This window comes from Oncorhynchus mykiss, chromosome 13, assembly GCF_013265735.2.
Source record: "Oncorhynchus mykiss isolate Arlee chromosome 13, USDA_OmykA_1.1, whole genome shotgun sequence".
In the NCBI taxonomy this organism is placed as follows: Eukaryota; Metazoa; Chordata; class Actinopteri; order Salmoniformes; family Salmonidae; genus Oncorhynchus; species Oncorhynchus mykiss.
In genome coordinates, this window is record NC_048577.1 from 41,836,063 (window position 1) to 41,858,318 (window position 22,256).

At 42.7% G+C, this 22,256-nt stretch overlaps 1 protein-coding gene across 3 annotated transcripts in view; it reads right to left on the reverse strand.

Annotated features, from left to right (window-relative positions):
• The window catches only part of LOC110486396 (serine/threonine-protein kinase WNK4), a 79,278-nt gene extending 57,714 nt beyond the window's left edge, over positions 1 to 21,564 (reverse strand). Inside the window, exon 1 of one of the 3 annotated variants that reach the window (XM_036941126.1) lies at positions 21,427 to 21,564. Coding sequence is in view for 2 of the 3 variants with exons in the window: in XM_036941125.1 (XP_036797020.1) it covers positions 10,384 to 11,115 (732 nt within the window). In the remaining variant the exon portion in view is untranslated. Of the gene's footprint in view, positions 1 to 10,383; positions 11,598 to 21,426 lie in introns of those variants that run through there. The other 2 variants (XM_036941125.1, XM_021557957.2) reach the window with 2 other exon arrangements.
• Between the last annotated feature and the right edge of the window lie 692 nt (positions 21,565 to 22,256).

Genomic DNA, 22,256 nt, shown 5'->3' on the forward strand with positions numbered 1-22,256 from the left:
GTACTGCTAATAGCCTTCAACTCAGAGACTAGATTGTCACTTTTCCGCTCTACATTCGTAGTACTAATACTGTAGCGTTCAATTCTGAGACTGGCAGCTATGGGAATGGAGGCTTTCAGAACCCAATCCTCATTCATAGTGAAGCTAAGGTGATTAAAAAAGACATACACTGTCAAGGTATGCGTGAAGGGCTGTAGGAAGTCAGGCGCAGGAGCAGATATTTGGTGGCAAAACGGAGCCTTTTATTTGGCGAACCAAAAGCATACGGCACAAACGAAAATACACGGCACACGAAAATACAAATATGGGTTTAACATAACCCAGCGCAACCAGCCTAATGTGCGCATACATGCAAACATATAAATTATACCACAAAGACATGGCAGAAACAGAGATCCAGGTGTGCGGGAAAACGAGACGAAACAAATGGAAAATGAAAAATGGATCGGCGAGGGCTAGAAGACCGGTGACGTCGACCGCCGAGCACCGCCCGAACAAGGAGAGGCATCGACTTCGGTAGAAGTCGTGACATACAAAGGGCCTTCTAAGTTCAGTTAAAATGATTAAACTCTGCTCTCGCTCTCCTTCCCACCTCACGTTTATCTTACTGGCTGCTTCTCAGTCTCTCTCCCTCTCTACTGGTAGTTAGATAGATATGAAGACAAAGTCCAGAGAAAAGGAAGAGCCATGTTGAAGGGTGCAATCCACAGTACATACAACGTTAAGTTGCAAATTTCACGAGTCGTGAAAGACACTATAGCGTTTAAAACATTTCAGCAAGCGCTTATTTTTTTTCAGGCAGTGGAAACTAAGCTCTGAAAAACTTTCCTCTGATCCATGCTTCTCTGTAAGAATATGAAATGAGGGAAAAACACACCACATACACACCGAGTAATAAAGTGATGTTTGTGAATTAAAAAAAAAAAATGCTAAGGGATTATGATAATGTTATTCAATTGGCAAAGGTGCCAGTGGGGGATTAGTAAAGCATACTAAACAGAATCTCACCCATTATCCCAAGCACAATCATAGAAGCCTACATCCGACAAGTTCATTTGTCAGTTATCCCTGTCCACTTTGAGGCTTTAAAATAATAGTTTATCAGCACAAAGCAGCATGAAATCTGTTACTAAAGCTGTCTGTCTCAATGCAAATTCTCTTTGTAACTTCATAGACAATGAGATTCAGGGGCACTGATTTTGACCTGAAAACAGAATCAGAACATCAAAAGTAAAAACAAGACTGATCACAGCATATATTTAGGCTAGTTTTACAAATGCAATGGGTTATATTGGTTGGTTGAGGCACAGAACTACTCATGGTTTTAGCAGGTATGTTAAGCAGGTTTCAGTCAGACAACAAAAGGAAAAGTGCAGAGCTGGGGCACTGCTGCTCTTTCTCTACATAATGGATACGTGTTGACAGGACGCCTGGTTCACGGGTTTAAGAGACCACAATGGGAGGTACCCTAAGGGGGTCGATGTTTTCTGCACGAGTTTATAAAGAAATACTACAAACATCCATTCATGCCTCTAACCTCCAAACGAGCTTCAATGCCATACAACACTCCTTCCGCGGCCTCCAACTGCTCTTAAACGCTAGTAAAACCAAATGCATGCTTTTCAACCGATCGCTGCCTGCACCCGCATGCCCAACTAGCATCACCACCCTGGATGGTTCCGACCTTGAATATGTGGACATCTATAAGTACCTAGGTGTCTGGCTAGACTGCAAACTCTCCTTCCAGACTCATATCAAACATCTCCAATCGAAAATCAAATCAAGAGTCGGCTTTCTATTCCGCAACAAAGCCTCCTTCACTCACGCCGCCAAGCTTACCCTAGTAAAACTGACTATCCTACCGATCCTCGACTTCGGCGATGTCATCTACAAAATGGCTTCCAACACTCTACTCAGCAAACTGGATGCAGTTTATCACAGTGCCATCCGTTTTGTCACTAAAGCACCTTATACCACCCACCACTGCGACTTGTATGCTCTAGTCGGCTGGCCCTCGCTATATATTCGTCACCAGACCCACTGGCTCCAGGTCATCTACAAGTCCTTGCTAGGTAAAGTTCCGCCTTATCTCAGTTCACTGGTCACGATGGCAACACCCATCCGTAGCACTCACTCCAGCAGGTGCATCTCACTGATCATCCCTAAAGCCAACACCTCATTTGGCCGCCTTTCGTTTCAGTACTCTGCTGCCTGTGACTGGAACGAACAGCAAAAATCGCTGAAGTTGGAGACTTTTATCTCCCTCACCAACTTCAAACATCAGCTATCTGAGCAGCTAACCGATCGCTGCAGCTGTACATAGTCTATTGGTAAATAGCCCACCCATTTTCACCTACCTCATTCCCATACTGTTTTTATTTATTTACTTTTCTGCTCTTTTGCACACCAATATCTCTACCTGTACATGACCATCTGATCATTTATCACTCCAGTGTTAATCTGCAAAATTGTAATTATTCGCCTACCTCATGCCTTTTGCACACATTGTATATAGACTCCCCCTTTTTTTTCTACTGTGTTATTGACTTGTTAATTGTTTACTCCATGTGTAACTCTGTGTTGTCTGTTCACACTGCTACGCTTTATCTTGGCCAGGTCGCAGTTGCAAATGAGAACTTGTTCTCAACTAGCCTACTTGGTTAAATAAAGGTGAAATAAAAAATAAAAAAACTGTGCCTTACAAAAGTATTCATACCCCTTGTATTTCTTTCTTGTATTTTCTTACAAAGTGGGATTCAAATTGATTTAATTGACATTTTTTGTCATTAATCTACTCAAAGTACTCTAATGTCAAAGTGAAGAAAAATTATACAGTACCAGTCAAACGTTTAGACACCTACTCATTCAAGGGTTTTTCTTTATTTTCTACATTGCAGAATAGTAGTGAAGACATCAAAACTATGAAATGACACATATGGAATCATGTAGCAACCAAAAACGACTTAAACAATTCAAAATATATTTATATTTGAGATTATTCAAAGTAGACACCCTTTGCCTTGATGAAAGGGGTTATATCCTTCCTGTTTGGCCCTGTCCGGGGGTATCATCGGATGCGGCCACAGTGTCTCCTGACCCCTCCTGTCTCAGCCTCCAGTATTTATGCTGCAGTAGTTTGTGTGTCAGGGATCTAGGGTCAGTTTGTTATATCTGGAGTACTTCTCCCGTCTTATCCGGTGTCCTGTGTGAATTTAAATATGCTCTCTCTAATTCTCTCTTTCTCTCGGAGGACCTGAGCCCTAGGACCATGCCTCACCTGGCCGTGCTGCTGCTCCAGTTTCAACTGTTCTGCCTGTGATTATTATTATTTGACCATGCTGGTCATTTATGAACATTTGAACATCTTGGCCATGTTCTGTTATTATCTCCACCCGGCACAACCAGAAGAGGACTGGCCACCCCACATAGCCTGGTTCCTCTCTAGGTTTCTTCCTTGGTTTTGGCCTTTCTAGCGAATTTTTCCTAGCCACCGTGCTTCTACACCTGCATTGCTTGCTGTTTGGGGTTTTAGGCTGGGTTTCTGTACAGCACTTTGAGATATCAGCTGATGTACGAAGGGCTATATAAATACATTTGATTTGATTTTGATTTGATGAAAGCTTGGCATTGCACACTCTTGGCATTCTCTCAACCAGCTTCACCTGGAATGCTTTTCCAACAGTCTTGAAGGTGTTCCCACATATGCTGAGCACTTGTTGGCTGTGATTGATGGGAAACAATAACAAATCAAACATTGAATGTCTCTTTAAGCATGGTCAAGTTAATAATTATGCTTTGGATTAAGTATTAAACCACCCAGACACATCAAAAATACAGTTGTCCTTCTGAACTGAGCTGCAGGAAAGGAATTAAACTGCTCAGGGATGTTACCATGAGGCCATTGGTGATTTTAAAACAGTTAGAGTTCAGAGTTCAATTGCTGTGATAGAAGAAAACTGAAGAGGAATCAACATTGCAGCATACCACCCTGCATCCCACTGCTGGCTTGCTTCTGAAGCTAAGCAGGGTTGGTCCTGGATGGGAGACCAGATACTGGTGGAAATGGTGTTTGACAAACGCAGGACAGTAAGAGGCACCCTTTTCTTTGGTCTAAAAAAATATCCCAATGCCCCAGGGCAGTGATTGGGGATATTGCCTTGTGTAGGGTGCTGTCTTTTAGATGGGATGTTAAATGGGTGTCCTGACTCTCTGTGGTCAATGAAGATCCCATGGCACTTATTGTAAGAGTAGGGGTGGTAACCCTGGTGTCCTGGCTAAATTCCAATTCTGGCCCTCTTACCAACACAGTCACCTAATCATCCCCAGCTTAATGGGCTCATTCATCCCTCTCCCCTGTAACTATTCCCCAGGTCATTTCTGCAAATGAGAATGTGTTCTCAGTCAACTTACCTGGTAAAATAAGGGATAAAAAAAATAGTTACACAACAATAATGACAGAAAATACAAATAAACAACACAAATATTCTAAAACATGCAACAAGGCACTAAACTAATACTGCAAAAAAACAAAGCAAATGAATATGCTTTTTGGCCTAAATTCAAAGACTTATGTTTGGGGCAAATCCAACAAAACACATCACTGAGTAACTGCCTCCTTATTTTCAAGCATGGTGATGGCTTCATCATCTTATTGCTATGCTTGACATCTGCAAATACTGGGGAGTTTCAGGATAAAAAAGAAAAGGGATGAAAATAAGCACAGCCAAAATCCTAGAGGAAAATCTTCTTCAGTCTGCTTTACATCAGACAGAGAGATCAATTCCCCTTTCAGCAGATCAATAACCTACAACACAAGGCCAAGTTACAGATTACACTTAAATCTGCTTCAAAATCTATGGCAAGACTTGAAATTTGCTGTCTAGACATGATCACCAACATCTTGACAGAGCTTGAAGAATAATGGGTTAATATTGCACAATCCTGGTGTGTAAAGCTCTTAGAGACTTACCCAAGAAGACCTGCAGCTGTAATCACTGTCAAAGGGGTTTCTAACATGTATTGACTGAACACTTATGCAACAACTATATTTCTATTCATTTTGACATTCAAGTATTATGTGTAGATTGTTACAATTAAGTTACAATTAAATCCATTTCAATCCCACTTTGTAACACAATACAATGTGAAGAAACCCAAGGGGTATGAATACTTTTGCAAGGCACTGTATAATTAACAATGATTACAGAAACAAGCACCTCAAAAGGTAGTGTTGCCTAAATAAGCATTGGTCTATTTTTGATGTAATCATACCTCATAAGGGACATTATGTCAACACTTGACCTAAAGCCTCAGTCAGAAGGCCAGCGCTGACTTAATACTTACATAACAGATGTCAATGGGAATCATAAACAACTGCTATGACAAATCAAATGCATAACAACATAGAACATATTCATGGCAGGCCTTGTGTGCTTTACCCCCTTCACCTCCCAAAAACAACACAATCCTAACCCAGGTGCTGCTACAATCAATCTTGTGGTGACATTCCACCATGCAGGGCTTCTCATTGAAACTCCCAGTGTGTGAAATATACAGCAAACAAAAGAACAGAAAAGCCCAACAAACGCAGGACAGAAAAAGGGCACCACCCACATACACACAGTAACTATACATGGCCTAGCCACATCGTTATTATGGTTCAATCAGGTTTAGGGTTAGTAGTAGGTAGTAACGGTTTCATCCGCCCCTCCTCAAGGGCCATTCCAGGGATCCTGAGAGAGAGAGAGCAACCCGAGGCATGGGAGGGACAGGAGTGGTGCAATGCTGAGTTTGAAATACACAAGAGAGATGTGACGAGGTCGCTTTAAGGCAACTTGTTGGTCCACCAACTACTGCATTTTATCTATAGTCAACAATTTCTTTGTCACAAAAAAAAACGTACAATTCCTTTTGTTACGTTACAGCCTTATTATAAAATTGACTAAATAGATTTTTCCCTCAATCTACACATAATATTCCATACTGACAAAGCAAAACCAGATTTATACATTTTTGCTAATTTATAAAATAAATGTAAGTATTCAGACCCTTGATTCAGTACTTTGTTGAAGCACCTTTGGCAGCAACTACAGCCTCAAGTCTTCTTGTGTATGACGCTACAAGCTTGGCACACCTGTATTTGGGGAGTTTCTCCCATTCTTCTCTGCAGATCCTCTCAAGCTCTGTCGGGTTGGATGGGGAGCGTTGCTGCACAGCTACTTTCAGGTCTCTCCAGAGATGTTCGATCGGGTTCAAGTCCGGGCTCTAGGTGGGCCACTCAAGGACATTCAGAGACTTGTCCCAAAGCCACTCCTGCGTTGTCTTGGCTGTGTGCTTAGGGTTGTTGTCCTGTTGGAAGGTGAACCTTCGCCCCAGTCTGAGGTCCAGTTTGGCTGGGTGGCCAGCTCTAGGAAGAGTCTTGGTGATTCCAAACTTCTTCCATTTAAGAATGATGGAGGACACTGTGTTCTTGGGGACCTTCAATGCTGCAGAAATGTTTTGGTACCCTTCCCCAGATCTGTGCCTAGATACAATCCGGTCTCTGAGCTCTACGGACAATTCCTTTGACCTCATATAGCGGGACCTTATATAGACAGGTGTGTGCCTTTCCAAATCATGTCTAATAAATTGGATTTACCACAGGTGGACTCCAATCAAGTTGTAGAAACATCTCAAGGATGATCAATGGAAACAGGATGTACTTGGGCTCAATTTTGAAAAAAAACACAGACAAAGATAAAGCTAGTTCCCACCTACTTTGTCCCACCAAAATTGCAGACCCGATCCTTATCATCTGGACATGTTGGCCAGCACTCCCCTTAAACCAGTTGACCCCTAAATATAGCCAGTTTTAATTAAATTGTGTTTGCTTTTTCTTACAGTTAGCACTGCTTATGAACCAGAGCCAAATGGATGTAGTGCTGCTTGAGTGTGTGCAGTGCTCCCCTCCGTTTTACTTCACACTCAGTGAAGGCAATGAAACATTATGAGCGCTAAACTGCATGTTAATGAATGGACAGGGTGTGTGGGGGGGGGGGGGGGGGGGGGGGGGGGGTCAAGCCTGCTGAGAGGCTGAGTCAGTCAGCCAGCCAGTCGGTGTTATCTTGATCAGAGCCACGTAGTCAGCAGTGGACACGGTGGCATCACTACCGTTAGCTTGGGCAGTCTCATTAGCTGCGCTGAAGGCCCATGAGTACGGTAGTGTTTGTCTCGCTAACACACGTTTAGGGATGGGGTGTGGGATTGTCAAGGGGGGTCAGACCACCGTCACCATAGTAGCCAGCAATTTATCAGGGCTAATTAAACTGGGTATTGTGGGTAAAATAAATGAAGAGGGCAAGTCGGATTAGCTCAATCACCCCACAGGCGGTAAGAGTGACATTCTGAAGTGGAAAAGGCTGACGGGGAAAAAAAAGTTCCAGCTGGAGCAGCAGAAGAATGTGTCCCCTAGAGAACAGTAACACCACGGGAGGGGAAAAAATCTTTGTTTGGGAAATATATAGGGGTAAAGGAAGCTTATTATTAGGGGATACCAGCCAGGGAAGTTCCAGACTAGTCACCAAGTCTCTTGTCACCTAGCGTGGCACAGGAATAAGCTTATTCAAGTGACGGAGGGACTGAGAGACAATTCAATGGACTCCTGGCCTCAGTCTGGGGTCTATAAATCCTAGTCCCATGATTAGTATGGCAAATGGTTTTACAGCTAATGTCACTTCTGGCCTGAAAGCTCTCCTTGTTTTCTTCTAGAGGTGGGGTAAGGAAGGGTTCAGTTAGTTCAGCTCATACTTTGTATAATTGACCTCTCTCTCCCCATGGGTCTGATTCCCACTGACATCTTGAAAAAGGAAACACAGCTGTATGAGTGTGTGTTCTTGAGAACAAGATCTCCCAAGCAATATCTAGTCTTCTTTAACTGTCATTTGAATGAGTGTCTAAGGGTTTTGATTGGAGAAGTCTAACATGCAAGCAAGCCTTGCCATGGATAGGTAAACCAGATATCTTCTCTAGATCATGCACTGAGTTACTCTTACACAGGCACAGACAACATGAAGTTCAATTAGTGCAGAGAGATAAGACAGAGAGAGGAAAAATCCAAGAGATACAGATTTTATATTTTTAGGCAGTGTTGCCTAAATACACATTGGTCTATTTTTGATGTAATCATACCTCATAAGGGGACATTGTGTTAACACTTAACCTAAAGCCTCGGTCAAAATGCCAGCGCTGACTTAGTACTTACAGAACAGATGTCATTGGGAATCATAAACAACTGCTATGACAAATCAAATGCATAACAACATAGAACATATTCATGGCAGGCCTCATGTGCTTTACCCCCTCACCTCCCAAAAACAACAACAACCCTAACTCAGGTGCTGCTAAAATCAATCTTGTGGTGACATTCCACAGTGCAGGGCTTCTCCTTGAACTTCCCAGTGTGTGAAGTGTACAGCAAACAAAGGAGAACAGAAAAGCCCAACAAACACAGGACAGGTAAAGGTCAACACACACACACACACACACACACACACACTATACATGGTCTGGGCAGGTTGCTGTTCTGGTTTACTCATGTAGTTAGTTACTCTGGATGTAGGTCCTCAAGGGCCATTACAGGACTTCCAAGAGAGAGAGGGAGAGACCTTGTAATTATGCACAGTGTGATTTGTTTTAGGCCAGAGAGTCAGAAGAACTCTCTCGCAACCTCAATCTCTCTATGAGCCCTAGGACTATGCCTCAGGACTACCTGTGCCCAATCCACCTGGTCATGCTGCCACTATCGAAACCCTGACCAGTTTCACCGGACGTGCTAATTCGTCCTGGACCTGCTGTTTCGACTCGCTCTCTCGGACCTATTGTCTCGACCTCTGAATGCTCGGCTATGAAAAGCCAACTAATATTTACTCCTGGGGTGTTGAACTGCTTCACCCTCTATAACGACTGTGGTTATTATTTGACCCTGCTGGTCATCTATGAACATTTGAACATCTTGAAGAACAAGATGGCCTTAATTTACATGTGCTCTTATAATCTCCACCTGACCCAGCCAGAAGAAGACTGGCCACTCCTAGGAGCCTGGTTCCTCTCTAGGTTTCTTTCTAGGTTCCTGCCTTTCAAGGGAGTTTTTCCTCCTACATCTGCATTGCTTGTTCTTTAGGGTTTTAGGCTAACTGCTGATGTAAAAATGAATTTATAAAATGTATTTGATTGAAATTTGATTGATTGCCGAGGAGGTTGTTCACCCAATTTGGATGACTCCCTGCACCTTGCTCATCCTGCTTGGAAACCCTGTAGCCAACTAACTTCGAAACTCAACGGGTCAGCGCAGCACAACCAACTTGGTCTTTCAGTGCACAAAACCTGTTTCATAAAGACACACCAGTCTCTGCCGTGTTTCATTCCCCTGTACTGTATCATGTGGCTTGTTTTAGAATGACGCCTCCTGGTCTCTGCTATTCCCTCCAGCTTCCCAGCTGCCCCCTGGAGGGTTGGGGGCGGCTCCTGTTACAATGGCTGCTGCCTGGCCAGGGGGCCTGCTGCTGCTATAAACAACTCTCTGCAAGCTGTCAGTGGAGGCTCTTCTGAGGGACATTGGGGGAGATTAAGATGAGTTATAGTCATTTTAAAGATGGCGGTAGAATTTATTTTGCTCTCCCCAACTCCATGCAAATTTCAAGCGAAGCAATGCACTGGAGCGAAGCATTTAAGAGCAAGAGCCTCTGATCAAAACCCGCTGTATGTAAAACACCCATGTGTGGAAACGCGGTGTCCTTTATAGGGCTATTTGTATGATTACTTTGAGAGCTTTAAAAACTCAGTAGGTCCACATGGGTTCTCAATAGGAGCAGATAAAAACTGATAGGCCTAAACCAAAATAGCACAGAGATTATAAATGAAGTCATGTATGGCATCTTATCTGAGCGGCTGATAATGTTGAGAGAAAGTGTGGGCAATTGTAATTATCACCTAAACGCTTGTATAAAAACTATGGATTTGGCACACTTCTTGACCTGATGAAGGCATAACTACCTAAAACGCACGAGCCTGCCCCCGACAATAAAGAAGTGAAATGAGCTGATGTCTGTCCTTTTTTTCATGTTTGTCCTTCTTTTTTATGTTTTGAAGCGTCTCAGTTTACCGTTTACCAATGTTCTTGAATTTGAGATTTAATTTGAAGTCATTGTCACATATAGTACAGCACCCAGTTAATTAAGCGAGACAGCACACGTTACCCACTCCACAATGTAGAGAGAACTTTGCTTGGCCGAACCAAAGCCTTTGTAAACAATTGTTTGCGGTGGCCTAAATTAGATTTTAAGGGAATGATGCGTGCTCTTTTGAGTTCTCCATCTGTACACAAATCATAGCAGATTAATTATTTACCTGTAGCTCACACCATGCCACTTCTACTGTTGTCTCCGTATCCAGGCCTTTGTACACCGTCTTGAACGACCCTCTCCCAATTTCAATGTTGAATTTGAGGAACCTGCCATCAGGTGACGTCGCCACGGCTTTGGTTTCAATTTCATCCTTTTCCTCTTGCTCCCGTTTTCTTTCAAATGGAGCTCGAGATAAAATGACCTTTTTGTCAGTGATTTCTTCCTCGGAATCTGAACTTGTGCCCTGTGCTTGCGAGCTGGGCTGTGGCGCGTCCCAGGTATCAAGAGGTGGTTTGGGGTCTGACGCTTGGGTACCAGGGGGTGAGCACGTGCTCGTTCCCGGGCTTGAGACAGGTGAGGCTGGTGCTGAGGAGTCCACCTTTTTCTCCTCTGACGCTGTTTCGGCTAGAATATCATCAGCAGACCAGGAGTGAGTTTTGGAGAGAGGGGCATCATCGTAAACTTCAGGCTCCAAATCCAATGTATTTATTTTGCTCAACCTGTACGAGTTTCTCCTGGAGTTTGCCGAGTGTCTCCTTCGCCTTGGTGGTATTCGGCCAGGGAAGCAGGAGTTGACGTCGAACCCAGCAGGTAATTTGGAGAAACCCAGTCCGGCCACGTCGATCTCTAGCTGTGACATTTCTGTTTTATAAGTTTTGCCTCGAAATGCAACAGGTGGGTCTTGTGTCCCAACTAGTGGATAGTGCAAATCCGAATGAAGGCTATTCAAAAACATAAACTGGCCAAGGGAACATCGTAGGTTGCAGGGAATGTGGATTATTTCGAAAAATAAGAACGGGTAAAAAAAAATCCAAATGACAAAAATAAGTATAGGCTACAGGTAAGTGTCTACATATTTGGCTTATACGTTCGATTTTTTTCTGTTAAATTCAACTATATGCTAAATAATACAAAAACATATTTAACAATCAACAAGTGTGGTGACAAGTCTTCACCTCAACCTGAATGAAGGTCGTTCGAGTTCTCCCTAGTAAAAATTGCTTGTTTAAATCCGCCAAATATAATTTTACTTGGTCGTGCTCATAGACAGACGAAAAATAAATGACATTAATCCGAGTATTCCTCAAATTGTGTCTCTGGTCGCACGTCTTCAAACTGTCCGCTCCCAATGTGGATTAAATCAGTATCAACAACGCGTAGACTGCTCGAGCGCACAGTGAACGCTCAATGGGCATTGGGCTCCACCCCAAAAAAACACGTTTCGGATCCTGTGTTTTGCCTGCAACCATATACTATTATAGGTGGTGAAGCTAGAGTTCCCGTGAATGTACACTGAACAAAAATATACACGCAACATGTAAAGTGCTGGTCCCATGTTTCATGAGCTGAAATAAAAGATCCCAGAAAGTTTCCATACACACAAAAAGTTTATTTTCCATACCACAAAAGCTTCTTTCTCTCATATTTGTACACAAATGTGTTTACATCCATGTGGGTGAGCATTTCTCCTTTGTTGAAATAATCTAACCACTTGACAGGTGTGGCATATCAACAAGCTGATTAAACAGCATGATCATTACACAAGTGCACTTGTGCTGGGGAATATAAAAGGCCACTCTAAAATGTGCAGTTGACTCAAGTTGAGGGAGCGTGCAATTGGCATGCAGACTGCAGGAATGTTCACCAGAGTTGTTGCCAGATAATTACATTTTAATTTCTCTACCATAAGTATGGCGTCATGTGGGCAAGCAGTTTGCTGATGTCAACGTTGTGAACAGAGTGCCACGTGGTGGTGGGGTTATGTTATGGACATGCATAAACTACGGACAACGAACGCAATTGCATTTTATCGATGGTAATTTGAATGCACAGAAATACCGTGACGAGATTGTGAGACCCATTTTGTAAGGTATCTGTGACCAACAGATGCACATCTGTATTCCCAGTCATGTGAAATTCATAGATTAGGGTCTTATTAATTTATTTAAATTGGCTGATTTCCTCATATGAACTGTAACTCTTTGAAATTACATGTTGCGTTTATTTTTGTTCAGTATATACTTTCATAGTTAACATTTGCTAAAAAAAAAAAAATCTAATTAAGTTTATCTGAAATTAGAAAGCTGTTAGTTTGTGGTGCGTAGTAGCCTACACATACTGTACAGTAGTACTTGCAAACTTACTATTGAAGGTAGCCCAATAAGTCACAAGAATCTTGGTCCAAGTGTGATATGAATGCATTCTGGCAATATGCCAAGGCTTTAGATGCCAGCTCTTGGTTTAGAATGTTGGACTTACAGTAGGCTATATTGTGCTATACCATATGCCAACTGTAAGGTAATTATTACGATAGAGGACAAGAGTCATCAAAACTTATTAACTTAATAATAATAACTGTTTTACTGAGGTAATAGTTCCTGTCCTGGGAGCAATCTGCTTATCTGTGGTGTTGACTATCTTTAGCAATATTACATAATGTTGCACTGTGAACTACTTGAAATAGTGGGTAGGATACAAATGGAGATAAGGACTACAGCAAAACGAATGAATCCATCTTAACGTCAAGTTGCAACAGACTAAAATTGCCTGGCAGCCTGTAAATCCTGGCACTGTAGAAATAGGCTTCATCAAGAAGTCTGGATTAAGCTAAAGACAAAGACAGCTGACCATCTAAATCTAGGCTATACCTACCTAATCTCTTCAATAGGAAATTAAATCACAGAGACAAAAGCAATACAGAAAAACTGAGGTTTCACTGTCTTATAAAATAGGTTTACAACAGTGTCCTCACCAGTCAAGTATTCTCTTTTTGTCTGATGATGAACTCCGTAATCGGGGGTTGGGTTGTGTGCAGATTTAGTCAAAGAAGGGTAATAGCATAGTGGTTATAGGAAAGGGGGTTTATTCATGTCTGTTTGACACATCTCACAAATTCTCACCAGTTACTTGTGATATAACACAGTAGTAGCATATCACTCAAAGCTTAAGAATATATATATATGTAAAACACCCAGTAGGTACATTATCGTCATCAGTCACTCTCCACCACAGACACACACATTTCCTCCAATCCAGGTTTAGCGTGTCAGGCCATTCCAGGGTTAACGTGAACTCCCTAACACGGACCGAGGCCTCATCTTAGCAGGGTTCCGGGACGAAGTGAAGAGAGCGGCTTAGCGTTGTGTGGCCAAGTGATTGCAGGCCACATTAGCCTAGTGCCACACACACCTTACTGTTGACTTGTGCGATATACTGACCCCATTCCCCTCATACTAAGGATTCCAGCTAGGGAAGTTCCAGTCAGTGTCTTCTCAGCCAGTGAGAGCATGTGCTACGGCTTTGACTCCTGGGAAGACCGGTGTGTGTTGCCATATGCTTACAATCCCTGACACAGACACTGATGAAGGTGCTCAGCCTGCCGCTGTAAAACACAAACAGACCGACAGACAGACAGAGGGCCAGTGACTCTTTGTTTATCCCCTCCTGTCACTGTAACATACAACATGTATTTAAATGTGTGCCCACTAGCCTACTGTAAACAGAGGGCAGTATGTGTGTACGAGTGTGTGTGTGTGTGTAAGAGCTTGCACCGTGGAGATAGATAGCTCAAGTCCCAGCACCTGATATAGCCCTCACGAACACTGCCAGGAGACTTAAACTAACCGTCTCCCACCTGTCACATGAGCTTCACAGAGAGGCTGTGTGGAAGCAGGACAGAGGAGCAGTCAGAGGGGAAGCTTATCTGCAGGAGCACATTGCTCCTAATGCAGCAGACTGCCACCCACAGGTGCTACCCATCGCTCCACAAAAGCAGCAGCCCTTGCAGAGCAAGGGGAACAACTACTCCAAGTCTCAGAGCGAGTGACTTCACCGATTGAAACGCTATTAGCGCGCACCCCGCTAACTAGCTAGCCATTTCACATCGGTTATACCAGCCTAATCTCGGGAGTTGATAGGCTTGAAGTCATAAACAGCTCAATGCTTGAAGCATTGAGAAGAGCTGCTGGCAAATCGCACTAAAGTGCTGTTTGAATGAATGCGTACAAGCCTGCTGCTGCCTACCATCGCTCAGTCAGACTGCTATATCAAATCATAGACTTAATTATAACATAATAACACACAGAAATGCGAGCCTTTGGTCATTAATATGGTCGAATCCGGAAACTATCATTTCGAAAACATTTGCCACCAGAGACTCTGGGTTCGCGCCCAGGCTCTGTCGCAACCGGCTGCGACCGGGAGGTCCGTGGGGCGACGCACAATTGACCTAGCGTCGTCCAGGTTAGGGAGGGTTTGGCCGGCAGGGATATCCTTGCCTCATCGCGCACCAGCGACTCCTGTGGCGGGCCGGGTGCAGTGCGCGCTAACCAAGGTTGCCAGGTGCACGGTGTTTTCTCCGACACATTGGTGCAGCTGGCTTCCAGGTTGGATGCACGCTGTGTTAAGAAGCAGTGCGGCTTGGTTGGGTTGTGTATCGGAGGACGCATGACTTTCACCTTCGTCTCTCCGGAACAATTGGATACCACGAAATTGGGAAGAAAAGGGGGGTAACATTTTTTTTTTTTTAAAGAAATACGGATCCGTTCTGTATTTTATCAAACGGGTGGCATCTAAATATTCCTGTTACATTGCACAACCTTCAATGTTATGTCATAATTCCGTAAAATTCTGGCAAATTAGTTCGCAACGAGGCCCACACTGTTGCATATACCCTGCCTCTGCGTGCAATGAACGCAAGAGAAGTGATTTCACCTGGTTAATATTGCCTGCTAACCTGGGTTTCTTTTAGCTAAATATGCAGGTTTAAAAATATATACTTTGTATTGAGAAAGGCATTGATGTTTATGGTTAGGTACAGTCGTGCAACGATTGTGCTTTTTTGTTAAATCATCTCCCGTTTGGCAAAGTTGGCTGTCTTTTGTTAGGAAGAAATAGTCTTCACACAGTTTGCAACGAGCAAGACATTGCAAATTATTTTATTTTTTTACAATTTAGCAATTAAACACTGGAGTGAAATATGTGCAGAAGATGAATGTGCTAGTAGAGATGTGAACTGTTGAGTGTGAACAGAATATTAAAGTGTGCACTTAGGTGGGATAATAATACATAGCCTAGTCATACCACAATAATCCAGTTGTAAACCAGGCATTGCGTGAATATTGCCAGGTTGTTAACATACTCCATAAACATGGACAAGTAGCATGCCGGTCATACAATTTCTCAAGCAGGGCCTGTATGCAAGTGCAAAAGCTATGGCTCTTTGACCGAAGAGGGATAAATACATTCAGAGTGAGTGGGCTTTTTAGAGAGGCCTCCTTTCCTTGGATGCCAATGACCATTACTATACTCTATATTATCCCCTGGCCAAATCCGATACTTTTTCCACTAACTGGTATTTTAACAACTCTCATCAGCTCTTTTCTCATCAGATTTTTTTTAGAGCTGGTCTAAATTGGTATTTTTACCAATTAGATCCGCTCTGAAAAAGATCTGATGAGGAAAAATCTGATGTGATTGGTGAAAATACCAATTAGTGAAAAAAATATCAGAATTGGGCTGCCTGTCTAAACGCAGCCTAAGGTGTCCAACGCTGTGTCCCAATAAATGGCTCCCTATCCTTGCCTTGTCTCCTACTGTAGGTCACCAACGCGCCAATAAAACTGAGTATGTGATATACTATGAAATTCCCACCTAACCTACCCATGTGGTAACTGAAGGACATCTGTTCCCTACTCTTGTTAGAGTATGTAATGACATAGTACTGTAAAACTACACTTGTACTTGGAATGCATTGATGTTGCCACCTAGTGGTGGCAACATACCCATGTTGTAAGGCTGCATCTCAAAGTCTGCCTACACTGCTCTGGCAGAACAAAATGAATAATGGAGTAGGGTTACATCTACAACTCTTCTCTTTACAGTCAACAAGTCACACATCAGCATGTGGGAGTGTGTGTCAACTCTGGAGCTACAACAGCAGGGCTAGGTGGCTTTGTTGTTTGCTTTCACTCATGTATGAACTAACCATTAAGCCCTATTAACCAATGTTTTATACTTTTTTTCACCTGTATTTAACCAGGTAGGCCAGTTGAGAGCAAGTTCTCATTTACAACTGCAACCTGGCCAAGATAAAGCAAAGCAGTGCGACACATACAACAACACAGAGTTACACATGGAATAAACAAATGTACTGTCAATAACACAATAGAAAAATCTATATACAGAGTGTGCAAATGAGGTAAGATTAGGGAGGTAAGGCAATAAATAGGCTGTAGTGGCAAAGTAATTACAATTTAGCAATTAAACACTGGAGTGAAATTAAACACTGGATTGATAGATGTGCAGAAGATGAATGTGCTAGTAGAGATACTGGGGTGCAAAGGAGCAAAAAACATTTTTTAAATATGGGGATGAGGTAGTTGGATGAGCTATTTACAGATGGGCAATGTACAGGTACAATTATCTGTAAGCTGCTCTGACAGCTGATGCTTAAAGTTAGTGAGGGAGATACGAGTTGCATTTTGTTTGAGTCATTGGCAGCAAAGAACTGGAAGGAAAGGCAGCCAAAAGGAAGAATTGGCTTTGGGGGTGACCAGTGAAATATACCTGCTGGAGCGTGTGCTACGGGTGGGTGCTACTATGGTGACCAGTGAGCTGAGATAAGGCGGGGCTTTACCTAGCAAAGACTTATAGATGACCTGGAGCCAGTGGGTTTGGCGACGAATATGAAGCGAGTGCCAGCCAACGAGAGCATACAGGTCACAGTGGTGGGTAGTATATGGGGCTTTGGTAACAAAACGAATGACACTGTGATCGACTGCATCCAATTTGTAGAGTGTCGGAGGCTATTTTGTAAAATACATCGCCGAAGTCAAGGATTGGTAGGATAGTCAGTTTTACGAGGGTATGTTTGGCATCATGAGTGAAGGATGCTTTGTTGCGAAATAGGAAGCCGATTCTAGATTTAATTTTGGATTGAAGATACTTATTGGGAGTCTGGAAGGAGAGTTCAGTCTAACCAGACACCTAGGTATTTGTAGTTGTCCACATATTCTAAGTCAGAACCGTGATGAGAGAGAGAGAAGTGCGCCTCACAGAACTAGAATGAGATTCACTTTCTACGATCTCTCTCCCTGCTCTGATAGACATGAGCATGCAACTCATCTCTCCAGCTTTGCACTTAATCATGTATTTCCTATTAGAATCATAGCCGCGGGAAGGGTGCTGGAGGTATCACAGAACACCTGATACATTTAGCCAAAGTTATAGAATTACTGCTGTCAGCCAAAACAGGCTTTTCGTGTGACACAATTTCCCTAGTTAAAAGAAATTCATGTTAGCAGGCAATATTAACTAAATATGCAGGTTTAAAATATATATACACTTGTATTGATTTTAAGAAAGGCAGATGTTTATGGTTAGGTACACGTTGGAGCAACGACAGTCCTTTTTCGCTAATGCGCACAGCATCGATTATATGCATCGCAGGACACACTAGATAAACTAGTAATATCCTCAACCATGTGTAGTTGACTAGTGATTATGATTGTTTTTTATAAGATAAGTTTAATGCTAGCTAGCAACTTACCTTGGCTTCTTACTGTGAGTTAGAGTGAAGGGTTACCAATTTACCAGGACCCTGATGCAGGTGATTGTAAATGTAGACTACTGGCAGGGCCACTGTCCAGAGGGAAGTACTTACATTTTAGTCATTCAGCAGACGCTGTTATCCAGAGCGACTAACAGTTAGTGCATTCATCTTAAGATAGCTAGGTGGGACAACCACATATCACAGCACAGGCATAGAAAGTACATTTTTCCTCAATAATGTAGCTGTCAGAGAGCTAGAAGGGGGGGTCAAGTAAAAGTCCTGGTTAATTTAAATGTATTATTATTGGGAGGGGGGGGGGGGGTCGAGGTGAGGAGGAGGATTATGTAAGATGCTGTTTGATGAGGTAGGGTTTCAGATGTTTTCAGAAGATGGGCAGGGACTCTGCTGTCCTAGCTTCAGGGGGAAGCAGGTTCCACCATTGGGATGCCTGGTCAGAGAGGAGTTTGGAGTGGGCTAAGCGGGAACGGCAAGAGACCTGAGGTGGCAGAACGGTGTCCTCGTGTTAGTGTGTAGGGTTTGAGCATAGCCTGAATGTAGGGAAGGGCAGTTCCTCTTACTGGTCCGTAGGTAAGCACCATGGTCTTGTAGTGGATGCGAGTTTAAACTGGAAGCCAGTGGAGTGTGTGGAGGAGCGGGGTGATATGAGAGAACATGGGAAGGTTGAAAACCAGGTGGGCTGCAGAGTTCTGGATAAGTTGCAGAGGTGTAATGGCACACACGGGGAGCCCAGCAAACAGCGAGTTGCAGTAGTCCAGACGGGAGAGGACAAGTGCCTGGATTCGTACTCTACGGATTTTAGAGCATTAACCTGAAGGAGCGGGTCACTGCTTTGCTGTTTGCAGAGAATGACCGAGGGTTGAGGACCCGTGAGAACCAACATGAAGTTCATAGGAACATATCAAATGGGGTGTCAAATGAAAGCTACACTACATGTCCAAATGTTCGTGGACACCTGCTCGTCAAACATCTTATTCCAAAATCATGGGCGTTAATATGGAGTTGGTCCTCACTTTGGTGCGATAACAGCCTCCACTCTTCTGGGGAGGCTTTCCACAACATGTTGGAACATTGCTGCAGGGACTTGCTTCCATTCAGCAACAAGAGCATTAGTGAGGTTAGGCACTGATGTTTGCTCGCAGTCAGCATTCAAATCTAATCACATTTTATTAGTCACATGCACCGAATACAACAGGTGTAGTAGACCTTACAGTGAAATGCTTACTTACGAGCCCCTATCCAACAATGCAGTTTAAAAAAATATGGATAAGAATAAGAAATAAAAGTAACAAGTAATTAAAGAGCAGCAGTAAAATAACAATAGCGAGACTATAGTGAGACAATGTGCGGGGGGCACCGGTTAGTTGAGGTAATATGTACATGAATGTAGAGTTATTAAAGTGACATTCATAGATGATAACAACAGAAAGTAGCAGCGGTGTAAAAGAGGGGGGAGGGGGGGGCAATGCAAATAGTCTGGGCAGCCATTTGATTAGGTGTTCAGGAGTCTTACGGCTTGGGGTGGAAGCTGTTTTTTCCGTGCGGTAGCAGAGAGTCTATGACTAGGTTGGCTGGAGTCTTTGACAATTTTTAGGGCCTTTCTCTGACACGGCCTGGTATAGAGGTCCTGGATGGCAGGAAGCTTGGCCCAGTGATGTACTGGGCCATTCGCCATACCAGGCAGTGATGCAACAAGTCAGGATTCTCACGATGGTGCAGCTGTAGAACCTTTTGAGGATCTGAGGACCCATGCCAAATCTTTTCAGTCTCCTTAGGGGAATAGGTTTTGTCGTGCCCTTTTCACGAGAATTGATCCCAAAGGCGTTCGATGGGGTTGAGGTCAGGGCTCTGTGCAGGCCAGTCAAGTTCTTCCACATCGATCTCGACAAACGATTTCTGTACGGACCGCGCTTTATGCACGGGGGCATTGTCATGCTGAAACAGGAAAGGGCCTTCTCCAAACTGTTGCCACAAAGCACAGAATCATCTAGAATGTCATTGCATGCTGTAGCATTAAGATGTTCCTTTCCATAATAATGCATTTCTGTATAGTACAGATCAGGGACCCATGATGTAATTCTGTTACCTTAATTCAGTTACCGGATGTAAATCCACTTCACTTACTGTAATTCAATAACCAAAATAAATGTATTCAAACTCAAGGTGTCATGTCATAGCTGACATCCCATTCTTTCTGCAGACATCTTTGAATTTTAATTCAGAGCAGATATACATTTTTAAAATCTGGTCGCATAAAAAACTGAGGGAGATTTTACCATCATTCTGTTACTTTGCATCTGCACAGTTCTTCCAGTGAATGTGCTTTTGTGAAATGTTCTGTGCAAATTGTTCAAAGTTGTCCTTGTGCATAGAATTGTATGGTTTGTTAAACTTTGAAATCAATGTTTTTGGTTAGGAATACATTTTAAAGTGAAATATCTTAGTCAAAGCCTAATTCCATTATCGTGGAATTCCCAGCCTATAGGGTCTGGGTTGAGCAGTCCCAGCACATAGACTAACTGTGACAAAAGTTTACAATACAGACTGTCAATAAATTAATGAAAAGGAATAAACTTTAAACTAAGATTTGAAACAACTTTTGCTAATGTTAGAAAAGACACTGGGCACGTTTGAGTAGTAAGGCAAAAGACAAGTCAAGGAGTGAAGTCAGGGGAGGTGCATCTGTGACATCTGAAAGTAGGACACTAATGTGGTTTTCCAACACCAAGGCTCAGATCAACATGGAAGTGTTGATAAAGAAAGTTTTCTTTACAATGTCGAAATAAACATTGTTCCAACCCCCATATTACACACTCACAAACTGAAATCATATGTGTGTTCATTGTACAATCAATTACTGTTTCAGTCATGTCTTTGGTCACATTCAGGTGGGTCAAACAACAACACTGTAATGACTGGTTGACTCTAGAGCCGCCCATAATTCAGGCAAAGGCTGCAGGATGAAATTGGTGAAGAGCAACTGCAGAAACTTGCTGTCGACTGCAGTCAAAACTTAATGACATTTGATCACATTATTTCTGTAACGTTCATGCAGTCGACATGTAGGCGCAAGTCAGACAATGTTATCCCATAATAACTCACTTTGAATGGCGGTGACCATCGGACTTGACATAAACTCGAACGCAACCACTCAATCTGTCAAAACAGCTGGCAGTAAGCGGTTCGAAAATCTGAGGTGACGTAATTCTGCTACGTACATCATCAAACCGCGCGCTCAGAAGCACAGCGCTCAATGACTATATTTTACATTAAATTACGAACAATCAAAGGTAAGTTAATATTTGCAAACATGCACTCCTGTTGTTTTCAAATAAAATAACGATGCCAAACACAGACACTACGCTAGCTACTTGTCCAGCAGACCCAAGCCTTGCTCAACATACCCACACAGCTAGCTAACGTTAACTAGTTACTAGCACCATAGCATTAGAATGGATCTCTATGGCTAGTACAGACCTGGACGTGTGAACCCCCATCATGTCAGCTGAAGGTGTAACGCTATGTGCCTTCCTGATCCTTTTTATTTCATTTTCTGACCTGTTTGAGGTTTATGTATCTAGCCACCTAGCTAGCTACACACAAGCGCTGTTCAGATTCGTAACAGTGTAACGTTAGCTAGATTTCCAGTTTTTTCTTCGTATTGTAAATCACGCCCACTACGCGTTGTCTAATAACGTTACACTTAGCTCACACAAGCAGGCACGAAAATCTGATATCAACTTTGGAGGGGACGATTACATGAAATTTTCTCAAGAGCAATTCCTGAGGGGGACACCAAAAGTAGTGCTGTAACACAGCCTACATTGTAATATGTTAAATGTATATTGAGGAACCATAATTACTACTACTGGATAATTGATAGGTACAGTAGTTAACTGAAGGGTTGTCCCAACTTGTTAAAATGTTTAAATCATTATAATACTACTACTAATAATAGTTATAGCAGTGTTCCTTATCAGTCCAGTATGTATGCAGGTATTTGTATTTACAACCAGCAATACCAAGCAAGGCCAGTAGGTGGTAATGGTACTGTACACTGAATGGGTGCAGGTTTCATAAATACAATGAACATGGTGCGATCTCATCTCAAAGAATCTCCATTGAGAACCATCACGAAGTTGGTCTCCGCACTGAACTGACCTTTTTATTGAACTTTTTCTGATTCATTTATATAGTCATTAAATATGTGCCACTGGTTTGAGTCTATTACAACATCTTTACAAGAACAAAACGCTCAGAGTAAGTACAGTTCTAAAAGCAAAATAACTACTTAAATGAAAAACCCA